Source organism: Scophthalmus maximus, chromosome 19 (assembly GCF_022379125.1).
Source record: "Scophthalmus maximus strain ysfricsl-2021 chromosome 19, ASM2237912v1, whole genome shotgun sequence".
Taxonomy (NCBI): Eukaryota; Metazoa; Chordata; class Actinopteri; order Pleuronectiformes; family Scophthalmidae; genus Scophthalmus; species Scophthalmus maximus.
The window spans coordinates 2,814,304-2,825,138 of record NC_061533.1 but is presented as its reverse complement, the minus strand read 5'-3'; the positions used below and the strand labels follow the sequence as shown (position 1 = coordinate 2,825,138).

The 10,835-nt window shown below is 45.2% G+C and overlaps 1 protein-coding gene across 1 annotated transcript; it reads right to left on the bottom strand.

Moving 5' to 3' along the window:
• Window positions 1–103: 103 nt before the first annotated feature.
• Window positions 104–10,777, bottom strand: bmp3 (bone morphogenetic protein 3). The gene is made up of 3 exons (XM_035639961.2): window positions 7,608–10,777; window positions 5,611–6,506; window positions 104–2,801 (listed from the first exon to the last, which is right to left on the bottom strand). The coding sequence occupies exons 1-3, from the start codon at window positions 7,873–7,875 to the stop codon at window positions 2,610–2,612; spliced, it is 1,356 nt and encodes a 451-aa protein (XP_035495854.2). The 5' UTR covers window positions 7,876–10,777; the 3' UTR covers window positions 104–2,609.
• Between the last annotated feature and the right edge of the window lie 58 nt (window positions 10,778–10,835).

Below are 10,835 nucleotides of genomic sequence, written 5' to 3'. Positions count from 1 at the left end.
TACCAAGGAAGAAAATGAGCATTTGGCTTTGTTTGTGTGACCTTTGTGAACAACTATCCTCACAAACCTGCAGGTTTATAGAAACAAAAACTCGTGATAGATCTGAGTCTTGCATACTTTTATTCGTTTCTTTGAAGGAGGGTCAGAGCTCATAGGAGGGGGAGGAGGGAGGGGGCGGGGCTTTAAACAGTTCACCACAACTTCACATCAGTAGTGACAAATGTCCATCACAGATATAAAGACCATCGACGTGTCGGGCTCCGGTCTCCCCTGTTCCCAGACCAACACCCTCAACAAGATATGCAACATACAGAAAAATAAATAGATGCATGTTAAAGGTCATTTTTCCATATACAAATATATTTTTATGAAGCTTATTGTACAAAGCATTTCTTTTTTTTTAATATAACCTACAGCATAACATTTACAAGTGAGGGTTTTGAACAGTGGAGTAGAATAATAACCTCTTATAAAACTGCTGGTGTACTTGTTACCGTGTACGTACACGTCTTTGATTCCTGCGAAAGACGATATGAGACGTTTTGACCTGGGTTGAATCTCAAATGCATGAAAAAGCAAACGTCATGTCTCCCGTGTTGTACCAGAGGCATGAGCGTTGCTATAAAAATCTGTATTGGCACAAGGTGAGGAAGCACAACCTGCAGAAAAATAACAAAGTGTCAGTACAAAATATATAAAGTTTAAACAATCTGCCCCTTATAGCTATTGACACAAAATAAATGTCTCTGCAATATCAAAATAAGTGAATTATTTTAACAAATACATTTATAGAATAAATTCCATTGACGATCGTCCTTATCAAAAGAAGATGCTCTTATATTCGCTGTCTGTAGACTGTTGTTGTGTTTTGTACCATAACAAAAAAAATCTGAGTGACCGAGCTCCTCTGACCAGACGATGGATCATATCAAACTTTTGAAAAAAGCAGAAATCCACCCACACAAAAAGGCACTTACAATAGAGTGTCATCGACATATAGTGAGCTATATACAAAAACAATGTACAAGTCTATAGGAAGAAGAAAAAAAAAAGGTTGCAGCTATATTTTAGTCTATTCGCTCTGAATAAATATTTGGTTTGATGAACTCTGACTATAAAGCAGAACCCGAGGAGACGTTACTGTACGACATGTTGACCGCTCCCTCGGGTCTGACTGTCGGTCTGAATTGACGATGATGTAAATGTGATCACATGACACGCCCCCCGCTTATGATTCATGAAAAAATCTACTTAATACAGTAATATTGAAAGACCGATGTAACCATGCTCTCCCTGATCCTTCAATATATCATATGTGTTGTTTATTGTTTTTGTTTTAACTAAGAAAATACTATTTTTTGAGAAAAGTAGTATTTTCTGAGGCGTCCTCACCATCAGACGACATTTACCATAAACTGTGGTAAACGGTTATTACCTGGAGCTTTAAGTTGTTTCAGAAAATAAAATGAACCAACCATAACCTTTACAAACACCTAGAATCGTTTCAATGCAAAACTGATTCCAGACCAGAACTGAATATTGACTTGATATTGAGATTTTAGAAACATTCTGGGAGTTGACAATGGTTATTTCTTCATAAATGCTGTTCTATGCAGTAAAAAATAATAAAAATGTAAATATATTTTTTTACACATGTATAAACACCTGGCGACAGCCCTTGTTCACGTAGTAGTTTCTCCTCTTGATATGTTTTTATCCCTTTTTCTTTTGCGAAATTCTCATGAGGCTTGAATATTGTCTTGGCAAAGCAATGGTGTTATGGTTCTCCTAGAAAAAACAACCCACAAATGAGAAGTAGCTTACTCTTTTGAACATAATAAACTCTTGAAGATGTGGTTTCTGTACAACGAGGGGAGCAGGGATCGGAACACAAACTGCCGTCTACGTCACAACTCTGGCTTTGGAATCTTAATATATCTCTCTATAGCAGCCAAGCCAAATATCATTACACAGATAACGTCTCGTATAGTGAATAACACAGTGATAGTACAGACATAAATACAAACACATAGGAACAAGAAAACCATGCAAGTGCGAGCGGAGGTGACGTTATGGTAGTGACCAAAGACGACATCAAGCTGTGAAGAAGAGAAAGACGAGTACGCCCCCCCCCCCCCCCCCCCCCCCCCCCCCTCGGGAGCATCAGTTCATTTTCCCTTGAAAGTGATTTTTTACTTTCAGTCTTTGTCTCTCTTTACGCCTCAATCTGTATTTTCATATCTTGATGGTGAGTTTTTGGAGACGACGATAAAGACGACAGGGATGAAACAGGCCGGTGCCGCTGGTGAAATCGGGAGCGTGGAGATTTCGACTTGTCCCTTCCAGTTTTCTTCCACGAGGACAAACTCGCGCGGTCCATTCCTTCCCGTGAACAGACGAGTCTCCTCTTCACCTGGAACAACAGGCGCGAACTCTCTTCCAGTGCAAACGGGAAGTTGTGTTTTCAACGGGTGTTTTTTGTGAAGTGAACGAGCGAACGACTAAAGATACAGGAGGAGAGATTGTCGGTTTTTTCTTGTTTTTTTTCTTCTTATTTTTGCTTTTTCGGTGTAACATGAGTTTTGACGTGAACGGGCACAAAGGGGAAACTATCTGCAGGCGCAGGAGTCTACAGTCATGTTGGGGTACACCTTCAGCACCACGTTCTTGTCCTCGTCGAAGAAGAGGATGCTGAGGGAGGACATCTTCTCCGGGACGCAGCACGGCTCGGGGATGCCCGGCACGACGCCCACCGCCCGCACTATGCTCTGGATGGTGGCGTGGTTCGACGGCTTCAGGGCCTGAAGCAGAAGGGAACAGCAGCCGTTATTATTCAACTGTAGCGAGGATTTCATCGTACAAATGTACAATAATAACGTACAAGAACAAATTACTTCCTTTCCTTTGCTTCTGATCTACAATGTGTTTTAATTCCTCATCATTTTGTAGAAGGATGAAACGAAGGTTTTGTGACAACTTGGGTCATATTGGAGGTTATGTTTTCACCCCCGTCCGTTTGTTTGTAGGTTTGTTTGTTTGTCAGCAGGATTACCCACAAACTACGGAACAGATTTCCATGAAACCTGGTGGAGCGATGGAACTTGGGCCACAAAAGAACCCCTTCAATTTTGGGTGTGAATCCGGACAAAATGAATTTCTTTAGGACCCTTTTTAACATTGTATTTTTTGGGTCATTTTCTCCAATTTCCCAGGAACTAATTCATGGATCTTGGTATCTATTGGTGTCTGCAATTTCTGTGCAGATCCAAATGAATGTCCGAATCCAGCGGATTTAAACGTGGCCTCAGAAGGGGACTGTTGGGCCTGGGCGGAGGTATGAGCTCCATTGTTCCTCTCGCCACCACTCAAGTTGATCGCCAAGATCTCGGAGAGCAGCATTATTCGTAATAATTATCAGCTGAATTATTCCTTTGTTGACATCTGTCACAGTTTACAGCCAGAGTTTCTAGTTTTCTAGAAACTCTAGCAGAGTTTCTTTGAGTATTTCGGTGTAAATGTCTGATCATTTCCTGTCTCGTGTGACTTTGGCGTACTGATGCCGTTATCTGGGCGATAACTGCTGAGAGTACAGCACAGTGTCGTCATCACCAAGGAGACGGACGCTCGGAGAGAAAGCTAATTCCTGGAACCGCCCGTTTATCCGGAACCGCTCTGAAACTGAAGGGGTCCTTCCTTGGGGTTAGGCCCCACCCCCTCCCCACAATGTCCAGGAAACAGGTTTGGCTAGTTTTTGTGTGATCCTGCTGACCAATAAAACAAACGCTGATGAAACCGTAGCCCTCCTGGGCGGAGATACTAGCAAGAATCTGCTATTGTCTTTTTACGCAGAGCGTTGTGTTTTTACCAGATCTATCTAACGGATCCCACAGCAAACAGTTCAACAGAACATTGAGCACATGCCACTCCCAGCTGCAGGCAGATCAAAGTCGTAGCTCGCAGTTCCCGCACACGCGTCGCCTGATGGGTCGCGTCGTAGCAGGATCCACTAAGTGACAATAACCTTCCTAATAGCAGCTGTTTAGCAGCATCTGAAGCTTTGACCTGACAAAGGAGAAGCAACATCACAGGATCACAGGGCCCGTCTGGCCTCAGGCCCCCGGGGGCCCTCTACTTCTGGGACTAATTACGTCCCACTACAAAGACCGGTGACTCCGAGGTAATGAATTAAGTGGATGGGAAACCCTGTGCATTCCGGCCATGTTTAAAATACCTGTGATGTTATCTCGTCTCCAGGGGGCCGCGAGTCGCGCCGCGAGGGGAAGCTGGCGTTCCAACATCAGTTTCTTTGTTTCTCTCTTTTCTTTACGGGTTCTGTCAAATGTGTTGAGGAGCGCGTCGCGTTTGTGACGTCGCCTGCGTCTGAGGAGAAACTTTCTGTGGCGGCAATGGATCGCACACAGTTTTTTTCCCCTTCAGGGTCATCAGCTCGTTTCCCCTCGAGCGCGGTTGTAAAGTTATATTGATTACTGATTTTTGATGTTGAGGTCAGCCACCTGTTGTATATCTGAACACGACACAGAGACACTGAGATTACAAACGGACTGTATTTAGAAATATATATATATATTTCCTGAATGATATAAATTTAGCTCTGATTATCTTCAAAGATCTTAATTCCTAAGATTTGCTGTCGAAGATAAAAGAAATGAAGAAGAACTTCTTGCCGTTCAAACCACTGGGTCTAGTTTATCTTGGCAGCGGGAGATAAAAAACAGATGGCAGAACGTTTCTGTCAGCTCCTTTGGTATATTATCATCTATAATACGAGACAGGCCCGCGGGGACTTCTGATGCAAAATGTTTTCCAAATTAACATAATACGGAACAGTAACGGTTACAGTAAACAAGGGGCTGATAGATGCGCTGATGGCTCAACATTGACCCTCTTCTGTTTCGCATCACGTAGTCGGCCGTACCGTACCGCACGATAAAACTGTACAACTGAATAAAATCAGGGCTTTTTCGGTCGACGGCTCCTGGTCGACAACTTGTGATCTATTGGCAGCGAAGACAGGAAACTAGGTGCAGAGGTTTTTGCCGATGTGAACTGTTACAAGTTGCACATGTCTGTGAGTAAAGACCGGATCCACCAAAACGTTTTTTTCGTTTTTTGGTTGACAAAGTAAAATAATCAAGATATTCCCCAAAAAACTATACTGATGGAACATCTGGAGAAATAAACATAATTTAGCGTTGAATTAAAGCTACAGTGTATAATATTTAGATTAACTTGAATATATTGTCCATAACTATGTGTTCATATATTTATAATCACAATGATTTTTCATCAACTGTTAATGAGTTAAATATAGTTCCATGAGCTCTGAGTCTCCATGTTTCTACGTCGTGTTGAATACGGTTGTTGAACTAAACGGTCCAGAATACGTCGCGTTCACGTTGAATTTTTCAGACGCTGCCGGAAATGGAATCAGCGGTGCGCCACCATAAAGTGTCCCCTGTCAGATGCTCAGTTGGTTGAGGCCAGATGCCAACAGAAAATTTCAAAAATTACACACTGTAGCTTTAAAGCTTTGACTGCTTTCTCAATATCTTTCAACCCCCAAAGACGTGTCTTCTCGACGACACTCACCTTTGGCATGGGGAACTGGCAGGACCCTGAGCAGTAGAAGGCGTCGAACGACTTGGGCGATATAATCCATTCGCTCCATCCGATGTCGGCGAAGTCCACCTTCAGGTACCTCCGAGCGCAGTTCCTGGGCTCGTTCCACTGCTTCTTCCGCGCCTTTTTGATCGTCTGCTCGTCGAACTGCAGCAGGGGCACCTTGTGCCGCTGGTTCTTGCGCGTCTTTTTGCGCGGCCGACGCGCCTGCTTGTTTTCGAAAGGTTCGTACGGACTCGCCTCGTCCCAGCCGGTCGTCTCGTACGGGTACTCGGGCCCGGGGAGTTCGTTGTTCTGCAACGGGAGCAAAACGTTCACCGAGCGCCTGTGTCTGGGCTGGGGGGGCTGCTCCTGTTCGGTGTGGTTCCGCTCGCGCAGCAGCCCCAGTTTTTGGGGGCCCTCCCCTCCCACCGAGTGGTGTCTCTGGAGGGTGGCCACCACACTCTCGGGTTCTGAGATGGCAGAGTCGTTGGCGTAGACCAGGATGTAGGGCGAGCGGTCGGACAGGAGCTGCTTCCACGGCCGGGGCCCCTGCGAGGCCACGTCGATCCCGATGAGCAGCTCGTCGTGATGCTTGGCCTGGTTGACCACGCGCGTAATGTCCTTCCACTGCCAAGATATGAAGTCCCTGTAGAGGGTGGACACGTTGATCCGAAACTGTCCCAGCGTCCTCATCTTGTTATCCACCGAGGCGAAGCTCCAGATGACCATGTGGACGTGGCTGTGCCTCCGCGGGCCGTGGCGGTGGCCCCGGGTGCCGTTGTGAAGGTCTCCAATGTAATAGTGGAGCGTGGCTGACAGGACGTCCTCGGACTTGGTGAGGGAGGTGAGGTTGAAAATCTGCAGCCGCTTCGCGTTTAACGTACCTGCGCATGAATGATGAATATTGTTATTTACACAGTGCAGAAGAGTTGTACAGGAATGAAAATTAAAAAAACCTTAACCTCATATATTTTAAAACATTTCCAGACTTATCCGAAACAATCCAAGTAAATGGGTGAGGTCACACAAAATAATAATACAAAAAAAAATCTGTATTTCCCAAACAACATCCCTATAACTCAGAACAATAAAACTGAGGACCATAGTTTCATTTATTTCACTAAAGGAAATGTCTTGATTCTATTCATATTTCAGTGCTGTAAAAATGAAGTTCCTCTAATTTCATGTTGGCTAAAGTTCCTCTCGTCATGTTTGTAATTTGGGTGAACTGTCCCTTTATGTTGTGAAATACATCTACCGGGCGATAGGGGGCAGTGTGCTCCAATAATCTCTGACCCCTCAGTGGAAGCTGCTCGTTAAATAAGTGTCCCGTGTCCAAGTGATAATAACACCGCGCAGCCACGAAGTCATTCAGAAATATTCATAATAGTTTCTGGAGAGAAAAAAAAAAATGAAATGCAGAATCTCAGCTGCAACACTTCGCAACCGAGCAGCTGCCAGATTCTGGCTCGGGGGAAAACTCTGTCTAGACTTCATCTGAGAGTAAAAGAAATCTTGAGGCGTGAAAACAGTCGTGTAACAAACTATTTGGGATTGTTTTTGCGTTACCTGCAGATATCTGATGCAGGAAGCTCCTGTTTTGTGGCGCATCAGAGGTGGAGTGCGACAGGTTGATCGCGTCTCCATGACTGGATCAACAGGTGTATTTCACTGTCGGCTCCTTTAAACCAGCACGTGAAAGGCACCAAAGTCCTCATACTTTATATGTTTATAACTTAATCATAATCATAAACATTTACCCACTGAAAGGCGTCGATAGTTTTTGAATATGGCTAAATTGCGCGCACGCTCCACGAAAAAAAACTATGCGTAAAATTCCAACTAAGCAAAAGCAGATTGAGACTTGAGCAGATCCAGTTTAAACTCCCAGTGTTCACACACTGACACATGTATTCATTCCCTCTCCAAACCAGGAGAATCTCGTGTTGCAAACATGCGTAAAACCAAACTTTTTGGACACGTACCCCAGTGCGCTTTGAAGCTGCGGACGGTGTTGCCGTCCTTGAAGGGGAACCCGGCGCGGTTGTACTTCGCGTAAAGCATCTGCATGTGTTCCGTCATTGTATCCTGTAAGAGCAGGTCCCGGTCGTCGTGCTTCTTGTTCGCCGAGTGCGTAAAATCCACCGGTCGCCCCTCGGGCGCAGTGTCCGTCTTCAGCATCGCGCAGTATCCAACGCACAGATGAGTCCAGCCGTAGAGCAGCACGACCACGAAGCGAGAGCAGGGCGCCATGAGGAGGTATCAAACGGGACGACAACAAAAAAAAATAAAACTTGTAGGGAAAACCCTCAGCACGTTTCCAGAAGTGGAGCCTGACTCGATATAGGCACCATCACCTGAGGACCGGTCCCCTGAAAGAGGGTGAGACCATCACCTCTGACAGGGAGGGAGGGAGGGAGGCAGCAGGGGACAGGAGCGGTATCCAAACGTGTCCCTCTGCTTTGGGAAAGTCAGTGAAAGACGATGCAAGTCGTCCCACAGCAGAAGGTCGCAGAAGACGCAGATGGAGGAGAAGCCTGAGGTGGAGCTCTGAGCGCGGAGTTCGGGACCAGCAGTGAACCGTGGCCCCCGTCTCAGCTTTCATTGAAGGTGAAGCATGTTGCGCTTGGTATTATAGGGCTTGTAGGACCAGCTGGGTATTCCTCTCTCTCTCTCTCTCTCTCTCTCTCTCTCTGAGTGTGTGTGTGTGTGGGAGGGAGGGAGGGAGGGAGAGATTCCTGTGCATGACACTTTTACGCACATTCATCCTCATGGGGACAAATCTCGAGTCATCAAGAGGCTGCGTGGATGAGGTTGTTTTGGTCGTCAGCTAATTTGAGACTGATGATTTTTTAAAATTCATTAAAGGGCATTCCAACGATTTACTGAAGTGATTTCAGCACCTATAAACTGCCGCTGCGGATCGGAACAGCCCCCTCCCCAGATTCTGAGCTGTGCGTCCGGGCCGCGCTGCTGAATGAGGCGGCTTATTGTCGGCATTAAAGGCTCTCTCCCCTATTTAGTCTCGTTCAATGGAGCTAAGCACACGCATCCTGTACCATCACGGTCCGATCCGGATGCTGTACTGCCCCCCCCCCCCCCCCCCCAAAAACAGCCCATACAGGCGGGGTTTAAACCCCCCCACTCCGCCACTGGGCTTCTCTTTCAGGGGCGCTCAGGAGGAAATGATTAGGAGACGTACGTCCCCGCCCTTGGACATCTGATGGCAATAATATTAGCATGCCCTGTCCATCATAGGAGTCAACATGCTGCACGGATTTAACCCCTTCAGTGACATCAGCTGGAGGCAGCTCATGAATACTCAATCAGCCAATCGGTGAAGTTTTCCTCTTCACACCTGCTGTCCATAGTAGTAGTTCATCTCTTTATGTAGTCTATAGTTTCATGCAGCGGTGGATTTTCCATCTAAATGTTGCTGCGCCATGAAATGTCAAATGACTTAAAAGACGCCACAGTGTGAATAAAGAGTTTAGTCTGAATCCGCCTCGTCGCCTCATGTTGTGTATATTAGCGGCGGGTCAGGCCTCAAACTTATAAAACCCGGCTCCAGTTAAAGAACCGACAGCTTAAGAGCGCAGTAAAATAAATGAGCGTTTAAATGAGACTTTATGGTGAAATCATCGCTGTTTACAGACACATGATCCGTCTGGGTGAGGTTTGGTCGTGCACAGAGGTACGGCACATTAAAGTGGCCTATGCGTTTCACGAGTGGTGCAAAAAGTTTATCATGTGCACACATCATGTGTCTCTTTGGGTTTGGGAGGTGTTTGGAACGGCTGATGCCACTTTGCCGTTTCATCACTGTCACCGGGGCCACATGAAGGAGCTGCGGCCTGTAAACCCTGAACAGCTGTGGAGGAGAAGGAGAAGTCCGACTGCCGCCCGGACCAGTTTGGAGTCCTCGCTCCCAACAAACCGAAAAAAAACAAAGCAGGGGAGATGGTGAGATAGTCAGTCGGGCGGACGGTTCAGCGACCGTGTCCGTCCTCGCCTTGAGGTCAAGGAAGAAACGACATTCCCCGACACGATCCCTTCTTTCAAATTTGGATGTGCCTCGAAATCCTTGTTGGTCCAGTTTTGTTTTGTTGGAACAATGGCAAAGACAAACCAGTTTTTCAGAACTCTTTTATCACAAAGAGCTTAAAAAAATAGACCTTTTAGAAGTAAAATATTTGAAGACATACAACAGCAAGAAATAAGAATAAAAATCAACCTACTTTTACTCCTTGAGAGTTTCGCAACAGTTGTCCGTCATCATCACCTCAAACAGAACATGCATCTTCTTTAAAGAGCAAAAAAAACTGAGAAAAAAGAAAGAAAAACAGCAAAAAGAAACCCACTAAGTAAGAAAAACCAAAAACCAGACCCCCATTCCTCCAAAACCCTGCTTTTACAGGCCCAGAACCCAGAACCCCGTGTCACCGCACATATTGTTTCAATGAGGCACACGGGTCCGACTCAGTCACAACAGACAAACAGATGCCGCCATGGTGAAGGCTGCTCCGCCATCTGGGCGGCTCGGAGACGTTCGAGGGTTGTGTTAAAAATCACTTGTAAACCTTCTATCTCTCACAAATAAATGTCAGCAGAACGGACGCAGGGGAAACGAGCACGAGGTTGTGCTAAGTATGAAATGTGTCGACATGTATGTTAACAGTTTGTGAAATACGCTCAATTACTTTCTTGTCAAAAATCAAACTCCCTCTGACATTAGAGTGTCAAAGATCGAGATACAGCAGGAGACAGTTAGCGTAATGGAAGTGGGGGTAACCAGCTAGCTTAGCTTTATCAGAAGATTAGAAAAAAAATGAATTGGCCACGTAGAAAAAACACAACACCCTGAAAAAGAGTATGAATTAAACAAGCAGGATATAAAATGCCTATTAGTGAGCTTTAGGTGGATTTTGTTAACTTTGGAGAGGCTAGCAGTTTCCCCTTGTTAACAGTATTCATGCTAAGCTAAGCAAATCTAATTAGCTGCTCACTCTCGGAAAGCAAATAAGCACATTCCCTGAAATAATACATTTTTAGAAATATGTCATTTTATGGATTATATTTGTCAGTAAAAGGTGTTTTTGTTTTTCTGTTATCCTTGTGATATCTTTTTTTTTTTTTAAAACAACAACACATTTTTGTAACTCAACAATGACACAGGACTGAAACCTGCATTTTACATTTACATTTTTTTTTAA

What these genes read in the sequence shown, in the direction of transcription:
- bmp3 (XM_035639961.2), bottom strand. Translation starts at nt 7,875, where the DNA reads ATGGCGCCCTGCTCTCGCTTCGTGGTCGTGCTGCTCTACGGCTGGACT. An exon ending in CAGCTTCAAAGCGCACTGGG is followed by an intron (nt 6,507 to 7,607) that starts GTACGTGTCCAA and finishes ATTCATGCGCAG; the next exon opens with GTACGTTAAACGCGAAGCGG. An exon ending in GCCAGTTCCCCATGCCAAAG is followed by an intron (nt 2,802 to 5,610) that starts GTGAGTGTCGTC and finishes CTTCTGCTTCAG; the next exon opens with GCCCTGAAGCCGTCGAACCA.